The sequence below is a fragment of the Odocoileus virginianus genome, chromosome 29 (genome assembly GCF_023699985.2).
Source record: "Odocoileus virginianus isolate 20LAN1187 ecotype Illinois chromosome 29, Ovbor_1.2, whole genome shotgun sequence".
Lineage (NCBI taxonomy): Eukaryota > Metazoa > Chordata > Mammalia > Artiodactyla > Cervidae > Odocoileus > Odocoileus virginianus.
Window position 1 is genome coordinate 31091519 of NC_069702.1, and position 22686 is coordinate 31114204.

At 37.0% G+C, this 22686-nt stretch overlaps 1 protein-coding gene across 7 annotated transcripts in view; it reads right to left on the reverse strand.

The window, feature by feature from the left end:
• YTHDC1 (YTH N6-methyladenosine RNA binding protein C1) overlaps window positions 1-21304 on the reverse strand; it is a 38539-nt gene extending 17235 nt beyond the window's left edge. For 2 of the 7 annotated variants that reach the window (XM_070458335.1, XM_070458334.1), the window contains exons 1-9: window positions 20946-21303; window positions 10100-10201; window positions 9406-9734; window positions 8850-9303; window positions 3683-3772; window positions 3164-3217; window positions 2475-2569; window positions 244-352; window positions 16-133 (exon numbers count right to left, since the gene is read on the reverse strand). In XM_070458335.1, the coding sequence (XP_070314436.1) occupies window positions 16-133; window positions 244-352; window positions 2475-2569; window positions 3164-3217; window positions 3683-3772; window positions 8850-9303; window positions 9406-9734; window positions 10100-10201; window positions 20946-20973 (1379 nt within the window). In that variant the 5' untranslated portion in view covers window positions 20974-21303. Of the gene's footprint in view, window positions 1-15; window positions 134-243; window positions 353-2474; window positions 2570-3163; window positions 3218-3682; window positions 3773-8849; window positions 9304-9405; window positions 9735-10099; window positions 10202-20945 lie in introns of all 7 variants that reach the window. The other 5 variants (XM_020912280.2, XM_020912279.2, XM_020912285.2 and 2 more) reach the window with 4 other exon arrangements.
• Window positions 21305-22686: the final 1382 nt, after the last annotated feature.

Consider the following 22686-nt stretch of genomic DNA (forward strand, 5'->3'; position numbering starts at 1 on the left):
AAGTGTGCAATTTACCTGCAAATCCAATCAATTTTAAAGACACCTCCCAGCATTTTAGCACTCATTCCTGCTGGAAGTACCCAATGTATAGGAGATCCTCCATGATGTGATTCTGAAGAAAGTCTTGCAAATCCTAAGGGAATAAATTATAATATATTCATGCAAATATAATTAAATGTTTTTACATATCCAAAGTATTTTTACCTTGAAATTTCCCTTGAAAAATTAACAATGAAATTTTACCTTGAAATTTTCCACTCTCTCTCACAGAAAATATTAAGATAACACTCCTTGCAGATCTGAATGCAACATTTAATTTCTTCTCATTTACAGGCAGTGTAGACCATACACCCTATATAAATAATGTGAAGATCACAGATTGTAATTAATGTAAATCTTTTATGTTTCCAATTATATTTGCAAAAGACCAAGGCTACCAATAAGCTATTATGAATAAAGGTTCTATTTATCAGCAGTCAAAATAATACAATACTCGGGAAAAATAGAGAAAATTAACCAAACTTAACAAAAACATTAAAACTACGAGTAAAACACATGAGGGCGAGAGGTGACCAAAACATATGAGCTAGAATTTTATACAATAAAAACAATCACCAACAGTTACTCTAAGTTAGAACCATTTACTACCGGAAAAACATTTTGTTTGATGGTGATTCATAATGTGTACATTTCTTCTTTAAAAACTGTGTCCAGACTTACAACGGCTAAGTCAGAGATCTCTTCTAGTAAATGTCACAGTGCACTCAAAAATGTGTGTATTATTTTCAAATATCTCTTGACACTGATTTCTAACATAATTCCACAGTGATAAGAGAACAGACAGTATGATCTCAATACCTTTAGACCATGAAACTTTTCACTTTGTTTTACATCCCTGGATATGTTCCAGCTGTCTCCTGGATTATAGTCTATGGGAACATGAATAGAATTTGTACCCTGCTGTTATGTGAAAATTGTATAAATCTTAATTATGTTGAATTGGTTCATAGTGCTTTTCAGGTCTACTATACCGTTCTACTTTTGTATATTCACTCTATTAATTTGAGAGTTTGATACTGAAACTCCAACAAAAAAATCTTAATTCATCTACTTAAAAAGTTAACCTGTAGTGGAATTATATGTAACTTTGTTCTGTATTTTCCAATAAATGTGCTATCCTAGTTCCATAATTTGAAAAAACAAAAACAAAACTTGCTCAGGGACTTTCCTAGTGGTCCAGTGGTTAAGACTCTGTGCTTCCACTGCAGGGCACACAGGTTCAATCCCGGGTCAAAGAACTAAGATCCCACATGTAGTGCATCAGGGCCAAAAAAAATTTAATTTAAAAAATAAAAGTAAGTAAAATAAAAACTGCCTAATGATGAAAAAATATGTTAGTAAACCCCAGAGAAGAATTTCTATTAAATTTTAATCATTTCTCTTTTCAATTTAAGTTCAAATTTTCAAATACCAATAGTTTGAAGAGACTTGTGTTTTATGTAGAGCTGGAACACAGCTACCATTTTCAAAACATTTTAATCAATTCTTTCTTCATGAAAGATTAAGAGGCAGAATGGTAAAGTAAAGCAGAAGCTCCAATTCAGTTTGATCTGCTGACACATTCTAGATCTCATTCACACTAGATGCTTAAATACTTTTGCCTAAATCCACTCCAGCTGAGGAACAGAATAAATTTCCATTAGATAGTTATTTAGCATATTATTCCTTCCATCTGTAAAATTTAATGGGTTAACCTCAAATCAGAAATAGGATCATTAATACTGACAAACATCTTTAAAAATTGTTTAGTTTTACCTTTCTTGAAGTCAGTAGAAACTGTCTTAAACCAAAAATATGAAAATATTGTAATAGTTTGTATAAAAAGTAGATGTATTTTACAGCAGAAACATTAGAAAACAATTAACCTTACAACATCTGACAGCAACCACATATATCCCTTTTGTAAAGGCTAGGGTGGGCCTGTAAACTGAGTCTTCTCTTTTCTTCAAAATCCAAGTGATCTTACTTTTAAAAACTCAAAGAGATTCTCCATAGAGGAACACCTTCTTTTCAAGAAAACCTCAAGGTGGAAAACAAGCAGTAATATAAAACAAAAACTGGCTGACTAAAAGAACCTTTTTTAAAAAGTGTTGGTATAATAAACTAGCAACTTGAATAGAGAAACACAAAACTTGAACCACTTCTGCAGTATAACATATAATGAAATATAGTCTTCAAATATTGAGTAATTTTACTTCTAAACTCATCTTCAGAAGATTTAAAAGAAAACTTAAAAGTTACTACTCGGTTGCTTAACCAGTCAAAAAAGCAGACCCTGCAGGGCAACTGGGGGAAAGAGCTTTAAAGCTTTAATGAAAATTACAGTATCTCATGTACTCAAGTGATACTTAAGTCCACCTTCACAATTAAAATTTTCAAGGTTAGGATAGTTTCAACAGAACTGATGCTAATACCTTAGCTTTGGCAAGGGACACATTCTCATGGTTGTTACTCTTTATGAGAAAAAATCTTGCATCCTGTAGAACATATTTGAGTTTACTGGTTTGATCTGAAAAAAAGAAATCCAAACTGATTAACCAGAGGCCATTGTCACACGGAGGAATTTAAGTTGTACTAACTGAAATTAGCCCTCCGCAACCCAACTAAACTTTTAAAATTCATAATCACCCATTCAACCTGAAAAGCTAAGCCACAACACGTAGTAAAGCAAAGCTAAGAAAAGACACCAGCATTTTGCAAGAAGGCAAACCTAATATAGTAATGTTCTGATATATCAGATCCATATTTTGTGTGAAAATAGCAATATATTTTATGGATTTTATCACATTAATCATTTAAAATTGTTAATAAGTTCTTATGCTATTAAAATATATTTTAAAATATATATATATACACACACACACATATACACCATCCACTCTGTCCAGAAACTAAGCTAGCTTAAGATGTTTGCTATTTTTCTAAAAGATATGGTAGTAAAAAGTGAATATGAAGCTCTGTGTAAGACATTATTTTTTCCCCCTTTAATGCAATATATCAGAACATTACTACATTAAAACCAACTATTAATGGAGAACCAATAAAGAAAAATAATGACTTTAAGGCAGCATGCAATGAAAACAATTTCAAATTTAAATGATACCTTTTCGGACAGCACGAACGGAAGATGATAATTTCTCATGCTTCTTTTCTGAACCTGTATTTAGCCAAAGTACATTTGTTCAGATTGGGCTTTAATAGAGATAAGACAAAATTTCTACAGTCTTGTCACATAAAGTTCTCATTCAAGACAAATTATTCTTCCTGGCGCACCCACACACACAAAAAAAATACTTCTCAATGTGTACGAGTGTTTTGCTTTTTGGGTTGTTTGGATGTTTTTAAAAATATTTGAACAGTTTCTCACTCAGAAAACTAGTCACTGAATCATCATCTTCCAAGAAAAAAAAAAAAAGTGAAATTCCACTTAAGCAGTAACAGAACAGGATTAAAATAATAAGAAAAAGCTTAGTTTCTTCTAGAATTATTACACTGAACATGCCAGAAATCAATACTAATGAACATCAACAAGTTCACGCTAAACTACAGCCTCCACACTTTTTACAGCAGATTACATTAGAATCAGTCAGATATGATCACAAATAAAAGTAAATGAGAATACCTGCATATGACTCCGATGCAGAGCTTCCACTTCTATCAAAAATAATAGGAGATATGCCTCTAGCTCTCTTTCTTTCCTTCTTTTTCTCATCTAAGAAAGAATTAAGACAAGATTTTTAAAAACATTACAATGTAAGTTAATCAAATAAGAATGTATCATCATGTCTGGATTTTCCCTAAGTATTATTCACTACTAACCTCTCCTGACCCACTTAACTTCCTCAGAAGAAAGTGTGCCAATTCAGACACTGTTCAAAAGCTAAGCACATTTTTTATTTCTCCCACCAATTTTAATCAAATAAAAATACACAGCCGTTAATTAAAAACTACTTACCCTATATATAAAAGTCTTAAAAGTTATAAAAGGGGGGGGGAATTCTGCAAAGCAAACACTGTTTTTCTTTCAATTAAATTTATGGTATTCCCTCACACCAGCCAGAATGGCTGTCATCAAAAAATCCACAAATAATAAATGCTGGAGAGGGTGTGGGGAGAAGAGAAACCTCCTACACTTTTGTTCGAAGTGCAAATTGGCACAGCCACTATGGAGAACAGTATGGAGGTTCCTTAAAAAACATCCAGCTAGTATGACCCTGAATCCCACTCCTGGGCATATATCCAGAGAAAAATATGATCGAAAAAAATACATACACCCCAATGTTCATCGCAGCACCGTTTACAATAGCCAAGACATGGAAGCAACATACAGTCTACCAACAGAAGAATGAATTAAGAATATATGGTACATATATACAACGGAGTATTACTCAGCCATTAGAAAGAATGAGATAACGCCATTTCCAGCAACAGGGATGGAGAGAAGAAGAGTGTCATACTGAATGAAATCAGACCTAGAAAAACATCTTATGACGTCCCTTATATGTGGGATCGAAAAAGAAATGATACAAAGAAACTTACAAAACAGAAACAGACTCACAGACTTCAAGAACCAACTTATGGTTGTGGGGGAGGGGGATGGGGATGAGGGGAAGGGTTAGTTAGGGAACTTGGGATTGATATGTACATCCTGCTGTACTTAAAATGGGTAACCAACAAGGACCAACTGTATAGCAGAGTAGGTACTCTGATCAATGTTATGTGGCAGCCTGGATGGGAGAGGAATCTGGGGGAGAATGGATACGTGTGTATTTATGGCTGAGTCCCTTCCCTGTCCTGAAACTATCACAACACTGTTAATCAGCTATACCCCAATAAAAAATACAGTTAACAAAAAATTACAATGTCCCCTTCTATGCACCAAGTAACACTGTTTTAAGTCCTCTTTTAAAAAAGTTTACTATCATTCTTCAGCAAATTCCAAGTCTGATTTTGAGATGTCCAATGAACCCCAGAACTCAAAGGTTTTCAACTGTTCAAAAAAAAAAAAAATTACACTGAACTCCCTTCTGGTTGCCACTGTTTGCTTCTGTGTCTTCAAATACATTCTTTTTGACCATTTCCTTCCTGAATTACTGCTTATTTTCAAATTCAATTCAAAATTTATCTCTAAAATCTCAGTGATAGTCTGTATAGTGCTATTTAAAAGCTGGGAATCTTCAATAGACAGAAAAGGCTTGCATTACTTATAAGAACAACTTCAGGCTTAATTTGAAACTTTATAAGCATATAAATGAAGACCTAAAATGGAATTAGGCTCTCCTGTCACTGTTTATCAGTATTTTAATTACATCATGATAAGCACCTTTACTTTTCAGCTATGAAAAGGAACATGATGGGAGAAAATACATATACTTATTTTTATAAAAATAAGAGAATGTTGAAATGATAATCAATAATCTTTCATATGAACTTCTATTTTAAAAGCTTTAAATCCCTTAATCCTTATAACAAACTCATGAGATACACAGTACCATTATTCTCACTGACAGAAGGGAAACCTCAACTCAGTGGTGTGGTTAGGGAACCTGGCCAGGGTCCCATGGTTCCTGAGGGGCAGATCCTAGTTTCTAACTTTCAAGTACAAGCCAAGAGCTCTATTCTTAATGACAGAATAGAAAAGATATTTTACTACTGTTCCTGAAAGGGGATCCTAACTTTAAGCTAGTTTAAAGAGAGAAAACTACAAGGTAATAAGTTCCTTTTAAGTAAGCATTTCTCCCCCTTGTAATTCACTACTAATACCTTCTCCAAATGAGATTGTTAACAAGAAGTTTATCAATGATGCTGATGTTTCTAACTCTAGGCAAACAGGAAAGGCCAAGGCAGTATACACTGACACAATTAAAAAACCGAGCCCATTTAAAGCTAGCAACTGGGGAGCATACTGATATTCATATAATTAGCTATAGAAAAAAGTATTCCTAGGCTTGCCAGCTTTGAATGAGACCTAACTTTCAAGTTTTAAAATCCTCTCCTTCATGGTAAACTGTAACACTTCAAAAGAAATTAAACTGAAACTTTAGTACAAAATAACTGAAAACCTCAACCAAACAGACGAGAAACAGGAGTTTTTGTCATATCCCAAATCTCTTTCTCATCATGTCTGTTTTGTTCACTGACTACACATTCTTAAATAACGTCTAGCATACAGAAGGAACCAAATTAATTGAATCAATTGACATGCACATGAAGGAGACTAGAAAAATAAACTTCGTTTTAAGAAAATCATTTTAAATTATTTCTTTCAAAACATCTAACATGTTTGTTTCACTTTTTCCTATTTGAACAGTTAGGGAATCTAAGCATTACAGGGTTTCCCTGGTGGCTCAGATAGTCAAGAATCTGCCTGCAATGCAGGACACTCAAGTTCAACCCTAGGTCAGGAAGATCCCCTGGAGAAAGGAATGGTAATCCACTCCAGTATTCTTTCCTGGAGAATTCCACAGATAGAGGAGCCTGGGGGGCTACAGTCCAAGGGGTTGCAAAGAGTCGGACACAACTGAGTGACTAACACTTCCACTTCCAAACATTACAAATTGATCACAAAGAATAATACAACTCCTACTGCTGTTTAAAGATAATACTTGTACGAAAAGAATCTCTCACTAAGATGATGCAGGAAAAATAACAGGAGCAGATCTTGCCCAACAATTTTTATATAATGTTAAATATTGTATTACCATGAAACATCTCCAAGGAGTTTTTATCTTTTTTGTACAACTAACTTTCACTGTTCTTAAGTTTATGATCCCCTCTCCTGACTATTATTCTCACATCAAAAAAATAGTCACCTAAAAAATAACTTTTAACAATCACCAACTGTGTCACTTATACTATAAAAGAAGTTGCTAAAGTTCTGAGGAAAAAATGAGGTAAAATAAACTGGAGTCTAGAAAATTCATGACAAGGAAACTAAACTGTCATCCTTTGTATTTAAAAACTGGTACCCCTCTTTTAAAGAGTTTCAGGTTCTTTTTCTTTCACAGTACTAGAAACTGCTCCGTGATAAAAATAATAATATCCTGCATACTAAATAGTCTTTAAAACAAGTTCCATGTAAGAGTTCTTCCAAAGAAAAGTCACAAAGCTTCCTTTAATAAGGAAAGTAAGAGTTCTAGGTATCTCTAACAATAAATCTCTTAACAGTTTTAATATCCAGGTTTTCTAAAAACCATTGGCTAGTATTCAATACAAAATATCTAATCCACAAAAAACATAAAAAGTATGAATAAATATCTTGCTAAGTATTAGCATCTAGGAGCTTATTAAAAATACACATTACTGCATGTCCGATCTATTTATACCATCTCCTTGGCATGCGTGTTTACTCGCTCAGTCGTGTCCAACTCATTGCAACCCAATGGACTGCAGCCTGCCAGGCTCTTCTGTCCATGGATTCTCTAGGCAAGAATACCGGAGTGGGTAGCCATTCCCTTCTCCAAATAAGTCTCCCCTGTTTAACTTAAACAAGATAAACATTAAAGTCTGAGAAATATCATTCCTAACGTGAACACCAAAAAGAAGATTCCACAATAAAATATTATTTTTTTACACATTCTCCACAATAAATGAACATTCATACTTTCAATGCAATTTTTGTTCTCTATCCATTATCATAAATTATAAATGCATATCCCATCAGTCTGTGCAAAGTATGATGGAATAATAGTAATAGATTCCACAAGTTTTTTTTGTATTAAATCCAACTACCCATCTGTTCAGTTTAACTCTTTAACCACCTCCAAAAACCTGTCTAACTCCCAAACCTAGAACTCTGATGAGTAAACGGCTAGAAGCACTTCAGCTGCCAACTGGAGAACACCTGACCATCTTCTCTAACATTTACACTATCAAGAATACGACTTACCAACAATGTACTACTAAAATGATAAAATTCTACAATGACATTGTAACTATCACATATATCAAAAGAATAGAACTTTTCTTGTATTCCAGTGTTTGTTACATTTGGCCTATGTAGCAGATCTGGTGGCACCTTTACATTAAGACAGCCATGGGACTATAATCATCATAGAATGGCCAATGATCTTTAAGGACCCTGACCGCTCCTTGCTCTACCTTCTGAACTTCTCCCCAAAAGAGGGTCCCTTCAGCCTTAGTGACTGCAACTATCTACCATTCCTACTTTAAGTCTCCTGGGTCAGAGAAAGTGGCAAAGCATCTTTCTTTCCCAGTCTCTCCACAAGAATTTTATACTCTTTATTTTCCATCTAATACCTTTTACACCCAGCCCTCTGGAGGCATTGCCCCAGTCAACCCACAGGTATAAAAATAAAAGTCCATGCTCCCAAGAGAGAAAGTTATTCTGATTTCTGTTGCCATATGATGGAAATCCAGAGGCATTTAACATGAAAATATTGTAATACCTAGCAGATAGGTTCCATATGAATATACTTCAAGTACAGCAGTGTTTAAATAAGCTGGTGTCAACTCGTATGTAAATCTAAGAATTTATAACATTAAAACCTCAGATATATTTCCTTATTAGAGAAACAAATGAAGTAATGTGCATTTGCAATACAATCAATTTGGAGCTAAGAAACACCTTGACTAAGATATGTAAATCTTATTCAAGTGCATAATATATCCCAAAACACACTGTATTAAAAAAAAAAAAACACACAGGACAGTCTTACTAACATCCCACATTGCCTCGAATTTCATAATTCAATTTTAAAATATTCACGAAAAACACCAATCAGGTCAATTAAAAAATAAAGACAAACTTTTATATTAAAAGTGAGTACCTGATCCATCTGTTCCTGAACCAGATCTGACGGAGCCATCCGTGAAGGTAACAGATTCAGAATCAGAGTCGCTAGCCTCACTTCTAGTGTCATAGTCATTTCCCTCTTCCTTCTGGTCTCTCTCATCCTGTTCATATTCTTCTTCCTCCTCTTCCTCCTCCTCTTCTTCCTCCTCCTCCTCCTCTTCCTCCTCCTCCTCCTCACCATCTTCATCCACCTCTTCATCTTCCTCTGCATCTTCTTCTACCTCTTCGTCTTCCTCCACATCTTCCACCCCCTCCTCCTCATTCTCAGTGTTGTTGCCTTGCTCATCAGAAGAACCACTGCTGCCAGTCTCGTGGTCAGAGCCATATTCTTCAGAGTTCACTTCCTCCTTAGAAGACTGGCTGGATCTGCTTGCACGTCTATCCACTTCAAGCCCAATTCTCTGATGTTTAAAGAAAAAGGGAATCAGCTGTCATACAACAGACAAGGTCAGAGTGAATAAACAGTTCTAGCCTCAAACAGAAATGAAAGAATTGCTTTCTGTTATTATATCTGCAATAACATTTACTACCTCAGAATCATCTGGTGTAGGGGATTTGACCCTCCTTTCAGGATCCCTTTTCCGCAGACAAGTTTTGTCAGGCTGACTCTTATAAGGTTCTCTAGAGGCACTGCTTGACAAACGAATCTTCCGATCAGCTTCTAACCGCTTGTTTCTTTCAGATCTTTGATACTCCTCATTTTTATACTCTGTGACTGATTTTCCTTTTGTACTAACCATTCTTTTGTTATTGTTAACTGATGAGGTCAGTGGCTTAGAAATCAATTGTCTTGAATGAACAGAAGGCTTTTGTCGCTTTGTGTCAGTTGATTCCATTCGGTCACTTTTTCTTTTTGAACCTTAAAAATACCAAAAAATAAAAAAGTTTGGGTATTAAGACTTATTTCACCAAAGTTCAACAAGTAAACATATCAGAGAGGGAAAAAAAGCCTCATTTCTTTAAAATGTCTTCTGAAATATTTGTACTCCAAAGTTAATCATAGAGAAAACACAGCTTTCAAACACTGGAATAAATTCACTTATCTGAGACATTTCACATGTTTGAAAAAATATGTATTACTCTCTTTCATGTGGAATTTGGTACCACTGCTTGTTATGATTGTGCTTTTGGTGTTAAGTGCCTCAAGGAACAAGTACAAAAGAAAAGACAAGACATTTTTCTCTATGCACACTGTTATTTTAACAAAATAAACAGAAATCTTACCCTTTTTCTCATTTTTATCTTGTTCACTCTCTGGATTATAGAGCTCATCATCCTGTTCTGGTACTTCAGTCAAAATATCATCTAGAACATTAAGTTCTCCATCTGAAATCAAGGAAATTAAAAAGTAATGGGGAAAAATCATTAGCATTAAGCATTTATCTTTGAGCACTTACTGTGAAGCCATTTAAGTATGAGAACTTAACCTTTAAGGAGCTTTTACTTCAGGATCAAGACACAGTAATAATTCCTATAAAACCATATAAAGTAGAGGATATGATACAGAGCCCTGGTTTACAAAGTCTGGACTATATATCCCATAGGGTATGAAAGGATACGCGCTGCTGCTGCTGCTGCTGCTAAGTCACTTCAGTCGTGTCCGATTCTGTGTGACCCCACAGACGGTAGCCCACCAGGCTCCGCCGTCCCTGGGATTCTCCAGGAGAGAACACTGGAGTGAATTGCCATTTCCTTCCGGGGTACAAAAAGTGAGAACTTATCTGTGCGTCATCCTTTCATCTCTAGTTTTTGTCAACTGCTTTAAAATGTGCACAATAAAAAAATAATACAGGTGCATAACTTTTAAATAAAGGTATTTATCAAAGGGATTCCCCAATGGTAAAGAACCTGCCTGCCAATGCAGGAGATGTGAAGAGATTTGTGTTTGATCCCTGGGTCTGGAAGATCCCTGGGGAAAGGGCACGGCAACCCACTCAAGCATTCTTGCCTGTAGAATCTCATTTAGAAGAGGAGACTGGTAGGCTACAGTCCATGGGGTCACAAACCATCAGACACGACTGAAGTGACAGCATGCATATTTATGAAAGATTGTGTACTTCAGGAAAAATACTTACTGATTACCATTTTACAATTCAGAAACTCTGGCAGACTCCAGCTTAAACAAGTAATCAAAGTTAACGTCACCCACAGTGGGTCAAATCAGTATCATGGACCCTGGTATGGCGCACTACTCATGGAACAATTCTGCAATATTCCTATGCAAAATGCAAAACCTAAACCTACACATAAGGAAACAAATACAAAACCAACCCAAATTTAGAGGCATCCCAAAACATCAATATCATGAAATACAAACACTAAGAAAACACTTCAGATTAAAGGAGACTAAAAGATATGTGATACAGCACATGATCTGAGACTTAACTGGAAAAACTAGTGAAATCTAAATAAGGTCTGCAGACTACAAGTATCAATGTTAATTTCCTGATTTTGATAGTACTACTGTTAAGTAAAACAGAATTATACTTTTTAGAAAATACATAGGTTTACATATTCAGGAGCAAAGAAGCATCATGTCTGCAACAGACAAAAGACAGAGTGTGAATGAATTAGAAAGACAAATATGGTAAAAAGGTTAACGTGTGAAATGTGGTTGAAAAGCAAAAAAATCTTTGTACTATCCCTACAGCTATCCTGTTGTCTGAAATAACATTGAAGCAGGTTAAAAGAAGAAAACTAGTGATGGGGTACACAACCAGAAACATTTGAGGCTGCTGGTTTGGACTATAAAAAGTGTAACTTGTCCAGACAAAGAAACCATTGACTGTAACTGATACTTTCAAAGATCACAAAAACTTACAACTCAGTTTCATCATCCCATTCCCCCTTCATACCGCCCCCATCCTATCTAATGGGACAAAAAAATCCTCAGAAATACATGCAATTATGTTATTTACTACTTTAAACTGATTCCCCCCACCCGCAAATAAGGCACTAAAACTAATGGTTAACATTTTAAACACTAAGCATACAAGCATCAAAAATATCTTTACAAATTTAAGGTACCATAACAAGAGGTATAAAATCATAAAAACTGATGAGACAGGACAACTGTATCCATGGCTCCAGCCAAAAGCAAAGCCCACTCAAAGTATAACAAGGTTTATTAACCTGAGGTCTTTGAACAGGTTAGATATAACTCAAATTTCCCCAAAGAGGGACAGAAATCAGGGAATGAAGAGAAGTGAAACAGATTAATGTAGGTAAAATAAGAGGAAAAGCAAGGTGACACAGGATACAGTAAAGGAAACACATCATCTGTACTTGGAGCCACAGCTGCTACTTAGAACACTGAAAATTATATATGCCTGAAACAGCACAGTAGCTGATTTCTTTGAGCCATAAAAACGCTTCTCTGTACTTTACCATTTTTCTAAAATGAATATATACTATATGGACTACTTCCCTTTTTTTTTTTTTAATGTTATTGAAAACCAAGATATGTGAACCAGAAAGGTTCCTCTCATCCTCTGAGTTCATGTTTTCACTGAAGAAAATCCCCTCGAAACCTGAATAGTGCAAACACAATTTTTGGATACCATATTAAAAATAAAGAATAAAAACATATAGTTTGATTTTTAGAAATCCATGTTTTTCAGATATTAAGCAATCCTTGGGTCAAAGTTCTCTAGTCAGTAAAAAAGTGAGTCCAACAAATTTTGAAAGATAAGACATCTGTAGAACCAAAAGAAAAAAAAGAAAAGAACTATGACATGAGAGCAAATAAGACAATTAATACAGTGCTATCTAAATCTTTGCAAGAAATTGCTAGTTCTTGATTAGAAATATCCACCCAAAAGCTTGACCAGTCACATGAAATTATATACTCTTATACATGCTAAATCTAACACAGAAAGAAATAGTGTGAGGCTGATTTATCTATTTAAATTTCAGACATGCCCAAATCATGGTTTCCCTACAAAAACGGTACTACTCTCTTTAAAAACTTTAATAATTAGACAAATCCAAAGATTAGTTGCAGTTTTAGAAAGTATCTACAAATTTTTAAAATACTAACCAATACTTGCTTTTCTAACATTTTATCACTTTCATACATGACACACATAAGGTTTATTTTAGATAGACTACTTTGCAGATAAAGAAATAGAAGCTCAGAAGTTCAAGTTAACGCAAATTCACTTGTCTAGAGTTCAGGATTTCTAAAATATAGAGTTAAACTACATTGCAAACAATAGAAGTATCTTTAAACAAAGTGTAAGAAAACAAAACTACAAAGCATCACTGAAAGGTTGGGTGCACTAGTAATTAATTTCAAATTAGTGCATCAGAAAGCTCTGTATCCCAAACATTGCAGCATCTTAAATTTACTTTAAGTTCAAAAATAATATCCTCATTTGATGTCTACAAATTTTTACCCATTTTATACTCTATGACAACAAAAATGTAACTGGTTTTATGACAGAATTGGCAAACTAAGACCTGCAGGACAAAATTCAGCCCACAGCCTATTTTTGACTGTCAAGACAAGAATGGTTTTGACATTTTTAAGGTTGTGTTTTTAAAAAAGAAAATAATATACGCCAAAGACCTTATGAGGCCTACAGAGCCTAAAATATTATTTTCTGACTTCCTGATATAAAAGATCGTATTTAAGTTACTTTTCTCCACCACTGAAACCATTTATTTGTTGAAATATGATACAGACAAGATTTGTGTTTGGAAGCAAGAAAATCCAGGTCATCATTTAAGAGCTAGGTATCTTTGGGAAAGTCCCAATCTGAGCTCCAGTTTCTTCACCTCTGATAAGAGGCATTTAGAATAAAAAGATCACTGTTTGGGGTGGGGGTGGGGGGGCAGGTATTTGATCCTCCTGAACCTTGTGTTAATAATGACTAGGGTACATAATAAACAAAATATGGTCATGAATACAAAACAAAATTCTCTTTTCTCAATAGCACAAATATATAAATATTCTGACTATTGCAGTAAATTTAACATGCTATCCCAAAACTTGGTGACTTAATACAGTAATTCATTATTATTGCTTATGGTTCTGAGGCTCAACTAAAGTCTCGCATGTGGCTGCAGTTAAAAGCTGGCTAAAACCATCTGAAGGCTTGCTTATTCACACTGGCTGGGTAGATTCAAAACAACTGGGGCTCCTAGGGCATGCCTTTCAATGGTATTCTCTATCATGACAGCTTCAGCATAGGTCAACCTCTTTCATGGTGGTTTAGAGCTCTAAATATATATTAATACAGCCTAGAAGAAAAAGGGCCATAGTATTTTACTCAAAGACAATCATAAAAGTCTACTCAGGTTCAAAGAGAGGATCCAGGGACTCCAACTATTGCTGGAAGAAATGTTCCAAATACTTGGAAGGTATTATCCAAAGTATCACCATTTGCTTAGTTTTGCTTATTTAATTATAAATGTAAGGTGTATTCTTAAAATAGTGAGAGAGTATTGGGTTATAAAGCCAATAGACTGCTTCCTATGACCATTCATTGGCTAGAAAATGTACTTTGTATGTATTTTAATTCATGTTTTTAATTTAAAATGAATTAGCTATAAAGGATTATTTTAGTAATCTCAGAAGTTACTACTATGAAAGATTAATCTATCCCTGGTACATCCTTTTGGGGAAGAAGAAAGTAACATCCACTGGTTCTTCAGTATGACTTCTTTTATGCTTTAAATCACTCGTTCTATCCTGAAATTAAACATTATTCTGCATAGTGATATGCAAATGTTCAATTTCTTCACAGTAGTTTGACAGCAGCACCATAAGAATATTAGCAATAAAACGAACAAAGGTTAGCAGATGGCTGGTTAAGAATTCTATATAAAATATAACTCAAATGCAGCATTTCCTAATAGGATTTTTAGATGAATTTAATTTATTTAAAGATCTATTTATTTGTATTTTTGGCTGTGGTGAGTCTTCACTGCACAAGGGCTACTCTTCTGTGGTGCTCGAGTTTCTCATTGTGGTGGCTTCTCATTGCACAGGCCCTAGAGTCTGGGCTCAGGAGCAGTGGCGCATGGGCTTCTCCTTGCGGTAGCGTCTCTTGCTGCGGAGCAGAAGCCCTAGGGCGCGAGGGCTTCAGCAGCGGCAGCACATGGGCTCTACGGTTGAGACCCCTGGGCTCTAGAGCACAGGCTCAACAGTTACGGCACAAGGGCTTAGCTGCTCTGTGGCATGTGGGATCTTTCCCAACCAAGGATAGAACCCGAGTCCCTTGCACTGCAAGGTGGATTCTTAACCACTGGACCACCAAGGAAGCCCCTCAAATGCAGTATTTAAAGTGCTTTATTTATTTTTTGAGAAAGCTATATAGTCTTTAAAAAACTAAACAAAACCCTTTTAAAGCCACAACAAAAAATGAATTTTTCACAATATGTCAATGCAACAAAGTAACTCAAATGAAACACAAACAGTATTCCCATTTACAGTTAAAGTTCAAATCCATTCAAAGTTATACACTAAGAGCCTGTAGAATGAATTTAGCTCTTGGAAGCTTTGTTTTTGAAAGCTCCAAGGGTTTAAGTTCAGTTCAGTGGCTCAGTCGACACTCTGCGACCCCACGACAGGCAGCACGCCAGGCCTCCCTGTCCATCACCAACTCCTGGAGTAAGAATATATATTCTACATTTTAAAAAAAGACTATTTGATCACTAGGGGTCCAGATTCTTACCTGAAAACTACCAGTTGGAGCAGTCCTGACAGTCTTTGGTAAAGACACAGACAAGGTAATTTATGTCAAAGTTTTGCATGAGACAATCTAGCTTTATGTTCTTTACATCAGGGCATTTACCAGTATTTCCTGAACACAGACCACACTTACCCCTTTATTCTCTATTAACTCAATACCTGCCATTACCTATTGTATTAATTAAATAGGGCTTCCCTGGTGGCTCAGATGGTAAAGAATCTGCCAGCAATATGGAAGACCTGGGTTCCATCCCTGAGTTGTGAAGATCCCCTGGAGGAAGGCATGGCAATCCACTCCAGTATTCTTGCCTGGAGAATCCCCAAGGACAGAGGAGCCTGGTGGGCTACAGTCCATGGGGTCACAAAGAGTCAGACACAACTGAGCGACTAAGACACACACAGTTCAGTTCAGTCACTCAGTCCGACTCTCTGCGCACCATGGACTGCAGCACACCAGGCCCCCCTGTCCATCACCAACTCCTGGAGTTCACTCAAACTCATGTCCATTGAGTCGGTGATGCCATCCAACCATCTCATTCTCTGTCGCCCCCTTCTCCTCCTACCTTCAATCTTTCCTAACATCAAGGTCTTTTTCAGTGAGTTCTTCTCATCAGGTGCCAAAGTATTGGAGATTCAGCTTCAAAATCAGTCCTTCCAATGAATATTCAGGACTGATTTCCTTTAGGATGGACTGGTTGGATCTCCTTGCAGTCCAAGGGATTCTCAAGCATTTTCTCCAACACCACTGTTCAAAAGCATCAATTCGTCACCGCTCAGCTTTCTTTATAGTCCAACTCTCACATCCATACATGGCCACTGCAAAAGTCATAGCTTTGCCTGTACTGACCTTTGTCAGTAATGTCTCTGCTTTTTAACATGCTGTGTAGGCTGGTCATATCTTCTCTTCCAAAGAGCAAGCGTTTTTTAATTTCATGGCTGCAATAGCCATCTGCAGTGAGTTTGGAGTCCAAGAAAATAAAGTCTGCCACTGTTTCCACTGTTTCTCCATCTATTTGCCACACACAAATCTATTTGCCAAGACACACACACACTCTATTAAAAAAAGCATTTTATCTCTCTGACCCTAGAATGCATGTACCCATAACTCTTAACACAACACTGATATTAACTAAAAAAAATTTAAGGTTCAATTCAAGACACTGAAGTAACAGGAACACCAAACATATATTTTTAGTACACAGGATACCTTGTGAAACAGTAGGAATGCTAAGGGGACAAGCCTACTCAACTCCTGTGGATTCACTGTCTTAAGAGAAATGCAAGTACCCTGTCAAATCATATAAATTTTCAAGAGGATTTCCAAATTCAGATTTTTATTTGAACTGTCTGACTTTCAAATACTCCTTGATTGAAAACAAAACAAAGCAGGCTGCTGCTAGCTTGATTCCTTTATGGAAATACAATCATCTGTGAACTTTTTGCATTCGCAATATATGATGTTCATATATGGACTTCATTATCATAACTGGTTAAGCAAGCATAACCTTATATTACCATCACAAACTATTAACAAACTGAGTTTTGGGATAGATAATCAGATCCACAATACAGGAAACAAAACAAAGAAAGAAAAAAATCACTGTTTTTAGAGAACCTGTTCAAAACTGTCAGTCAACAAGGCTTGTCTTCTGTAGATGGGGGTATTTGTTTGTATAAGATAAAGACAGAACTTTAAAATCTAACTGGCTTTCCAAGTAGTTTAACCTTTAGAAGGTTATGTATGGAACAAGTATTCCAAAAAGAAGCCCAATGAATTCAAGTACTGTGACTAAAATCCTACAGTTCTGAATCCAAATTTAGTACTCTTTCTACTTTACCAGAATTACACCTCAACCTTGAAATTCCTGGCCTGAAAGGCCACAATCCTTAACTCCAGGGATATCTGTGTTGTTAATCTTTATTTGAGAAATGATTCATTTTTTGTTTTTTGGACCCTGGAAGCTTCTGGGTCAGGAGATACAGAGTACTACTTATTTCAGGATCCAGGTTCAGACTAAGACCTTAAGTATTTAAATGGAGGAAAAACTAAAAACACCTGAGTGGTTAAATATATCGTGCATTTTGTGTCTAACACAGGGCACCAATACGTTACAGCTGCTATTTTAATTCAGCTAATACAGTTACAGCGGGGTTTGACAATGGAGCAGCATTCCCCGCGCCTCCCATTCCATTTTGTTTTAGAGGAGACCAGTCTCTCAGTTATTTTGCCATTCAAAATTGTCATTCTTCTAAAAGAAGAGACTTGGATTTCCCATCCCATCCAAACTTCCTGTCTTTCAAAACACAAATAACTGAAGTCTACGGAGAGCATTTGTAGCTTTCTGTCCTATTTCTATTATGGATAAAACAAATATATTGGAATATCAAACATACTCTGCTTTATAAAGCCCTAACTAAAGTGAACGAAGACTATCTAGCCCTAAGGACTTACTAGAGTGAGGACTAGTGTGTGTGTGTTACCAAATGCATATATTTGTATGTACTTGCATGAATGTATGTTATGTATAAACTGAGAAACTCTTTAACTTTGGACAGCAACAGCAAATATCACATAACTAATTTTTCATGAAGTCCAACCTTGAACTAATGATTTATGATTTTCTAAATCATTTATTCAAGGTACTGAGACAATTATTGTACACCAGGAATCAGGTAAGCAAGACAGACATATTCCTGGCCCTCATGGAGCTTCCAGTTGGGTAACACGCAAAAAACATGTTACTTTTTAAAGTGGCACCTCATTACCCACATTTTAGATATATTAAACTTGTGTAACTGTTCTTCAGAAAGAACTTTTTAAGAACTTAAAAAATAAAATGCAAAGATGTTTATACAGAAAAACGGCAAATAACATTCGATAATACTACCAACATTTCAACATCTTCCAAATCTCCATTTCGGATAATCATCACAGGAATCAAGCAGGCAATTTCTCCAATTACAGACTTGAGCTTTCAGGTACAGGTATTACAGAAGCATTTACAGAAGATAATGTCTGCTTATTATATAGCTAATGTGCAAAGCCCAATAATACAATGGGCTTATGAGCAAAAGTTTAACTGTTCTTTTATTTACAGCAAATTTTTGCAACTTAAACTCATTTCTTATCAAGATCTTATGCCACTTATAGATCTTTAAAGAAAGGCCTGAGGTTTGTGACATGCCTAAGATTCTTACAGGGCTTATCTTTATCATTTCTTAATGTTTCATACAAGACAATTGATGACAGTAAGTACTGAGCTGCTCATTTTTCCTTGTTCAATGTGAAAAGAAAGTCAAGTATTAATTCTAATTCTAGCTCTTTTCCAGCTGTTTGACAAATATCAAGAAAGTAAGACACCCTAGGCCTCAGTTTCCTTATTTGCAAAGTAGGCTATACTAGAAATCTTCCCATTTCAAAATCAAACAAGCAACTCCAATAGGTATGTATCCGCTAGCTTTCCCAGTAAACTACAGACACTCTTAAACTATAAGATAAGCCCTTTTAGCATAAATTTTGAAATAAGCTGAATTATGGAAATTAAGTTTTTAAAAACTACACAAATGTGAGGCCTTTCAAAAGCTGGACAATTTATCCTAAGTATTGCTCATAGGTGGCATTACTACTTTCCAGTAAGTTCATGAAGTTAGACATTTTCACCTCTAAATCCATTTCTAAAAAAAAAATTCAATACAGCAGCTACTCTTTTTCCTCGTGGACAACTGTGTCTACTCCATAACTGACTGACAACTATTTTCATCTTGAGACAAGGAACTCTTGAGAAGTACTGAGTTTTACTCATTTTTTTAATATAACTCATCTCACATACCACAACCACCACCACCACCACCCCCCACCCCCGCCCCACACAGCTCATAGATTACACTCTTGAAACAATCGTAGACTGAGTTAATTCTTACTGATTAAAATCATCTATTTACTACTACTATACTTCTAATTAAAAGCAGTTTGTTTTATTCACTAACATCATGCAATATTATGATCACATTCCTTCTGGATTTCTCAAAAGGGGGGAGAGGATTTTCAGGGCTCAATTAAGGAAGGAAAATTAAACTACTAAAACCTAATCAATCCCATGACTGAATTCCTTCTGGATTTCTCCAAAGGAGGGGAGAGGATTTTAAGGACTCCTTTAAGGAAGGAAAATTCAACTACTAAACCCAGTCACCATCTCCCGCTTTAAGCAGGAGCAGTTAATTATCTTAAACATATTCCCACCCAGTCAAATTCCCAAGGTCGCCCCTATCCCTAGAACAGTTCACTGATTTCTCCAGTTCACTAACTCTTCCTTCTTCTAAGGAGCAAAATTAGAGATCACAAATCTAATAGAACTTGACTCTATAGTCCATTTAACAAACTGCTCCCCTTGCCAAGTTAATTAGCCACACAAAAGGGTAGATCCGAGAAATGCAGGGCAGCAGCTAACTATATATGTGTGTGTGTGTATATATATATATATTTTAATAATCAGCTATATCCTTCCCAAAACTATTATAGTAATCTTAGGGTTGTAAAAATCCTTAACGCACCACCCAATCTAGACCACTCTTCAGACTAGTATTGATTCCGGATCTACATTAACATTTCTAAGCCCCGGAAGGCCAGTATTTCAAAAGACCTGACATTTCATTCTGGCAACATCAGTTCCTCCCAAATTTCAAAGCAACTATATCCCTCCGACTCTCTATAAATTAATTTATTTGTTCCTAGTTACCCTCCAGGAACTACGCAAAACGTGTGTCTTTCAGAATAGCGGCCAAGATTTCTTCTGCCTGGCCTGAACCACATAATCATCTTTTCAAACATTACCTTTCCCAAAGTAAGTAAATATGTAACCAAACAGGCCATTCCTGCCACTGCCTATTTAACAGGAACAGCCAGAAATTACTTGTCGACATTTCCCTGGACTAATCATCTATCTATACCACGTCTTAAACATCCTTACTTACTAAACTACCAGCTTTAATCGTGGCATTTAAGGGTTTTCGAAATTCTAACAAAAAAAACTGTTCTCAAAATACGCACTACCTCCGCATACTACTACCAGGAAATAAACCTAAGGGCCTGCAACTCAGAAGAGGCCTTCTCTCAGCCGCGCCCAGGACGGATAAACGTTACGTGAAGAAGGAAATTAGGATCAAAGAAAAAATCCAAGGCTAGATTAGGTCATGTGGAGACCGAGGACGAAAGGGCAGGCCTGGTCTTTGCCAGTGAGTCCGAGTCTCTCCATGGGGAGACCGGCTCCGCGCGGAGCAAGCTAACCTCCTCAACCCTCAACTCACAACGACGACCACGATTCGGGCGACCACTCCAGAGCCCAGACTCCGCCCGTCACCTTTCTCCGCACTAACCTTTCTCCTCTCGGCTGTCGGCCGCCATTGCTCCCCTCTTGTTTCCGCTGCTGCTGCTGCTGCTGCTACCGCCGCCGCCGCTTCGAGGCGACTCGCGCGGGCGCCGCAGCCGCGGCAGCAAAACAGGCGCGTCCGTCAGTCCGGCCGCTGGGCTGCGCGCTCCGCACCGTGGCCTCTACACTGACCCTTCCCGATTCACCCTTTCTCCCCGCTTCTTCCCTTTCTCTCTTTTCCCCTTCCCTCCTTTCACTCTAGCCACCCACAGCTTAGGCCCAGCCTTCCCGTTGGGGCTTAGAGACGGGAGGGGGGTGGGGGAAGGCGGGGGGCTGGGGAGAGGGAAACAGATGGCGACGGCGGGCGGCGCTAAAATGGAGCCTGCTTCCTGCGTGAAACAATCCAGCTCCCGAAGTGCCCTGCGCTGTTTACGCTACGTTCCTCCCTGGGAACGTCACAGTGCGGAGAGGGGCGAGGAGGCGGGACGGGCGAGGGAACGTGACGTAACGTCCGCACGTCGTGCCGCCTCCCGCAACCCGGAAGTCTCTGGAATGAGTTTCATTTCTAGTGATGAAGTATTCCGAGTTACATGCTATCCTGCGTACTCCCTGGTTTCTGTTTTCTCACCTGAAGCGCCTATACCTTACAGCTTCAAGGCAAAGATGCTTCCTGTCTCTCCGCGGGACACCTGATTCAGTTATGAAAATTGAAGGCTTATTTAGAACAAGTCGGGGCCAGTCCCTTTGCGGCCATCACTTTCTACACTCAGTACAGGATGTACTTTCTAATTTGGTGCTGAAGGCTTACCGAAAGGCAGCGCAGGATGCGATCAGCTCACTTGTAACAAAAGCCTACTAGTTTTGTTTTTTACTGGGGAAAGGAATTATATTGTATTTTAAAATAGCTTTGTAAGTCACATAAATTTGATTGAAACATGTATCGAGGTCCTAGGGTACACAGTTGAGTTAAACAGACTTGAGAAATTAAAACTACGAGAGTGACCAAAAGTCATTTTACATGATAGAGTAAGATCTTCAAGGACACTTGCTTAAAGTTCATTGTCAAAGGGATGAAAATGTAATTTTGCTTCACTGTTCCATAACTGAGTTTACAAGGGAAAGAAAATTTGAACGCAAAAAAAAAAAAGTGACATTGTTAAGATATAAAATCAAAGTAATGACAAACTTATAGAAAGATCTATGCTGCCTTGTTCTTTGATTGACCTTGATTGGTTTCTCTCTTCAAGGAGTTACTTTATGTTCTACTGAGGAAGACAAAACATAAGTAAAAAATTAAAAATCATGATGAAGTCTATGAAAGAAACAAAAAGCTAATATGGCAAGGCAGGGGATAGGTGGAGGCTTTTTATATAAAGTCCTGAGGAGGTGAAGTTGAGACTGATACCTAGCAAAAGGTGGAGATAAGGGTCTTCCAGGCAGAGACCAGCACACGGAAAGGCTCTGATCAGGAAAGAGGCCTTGGTGTGGTCAAAGATCTACAAAGAACATCACTGAGCTCCCACCCAGATAATGAGCGAGAGAACAAGTGGCTGAGATAATGCTTGAGAAACAGGCCACATCTTTAGGAGTAAGGGCCTAATCAGGACCCAACCAAAAACAAAAGCAGCTCAGTATCTACTGCTACTGCTACTGCTGCTGCTGCTAAGACACTTCAGTCGTGTCTTACTCTGTGCGACCCCATCCCTGGGATTCTCCAGGCAAGAACATTGGAGTGGGTTGCCATTTCC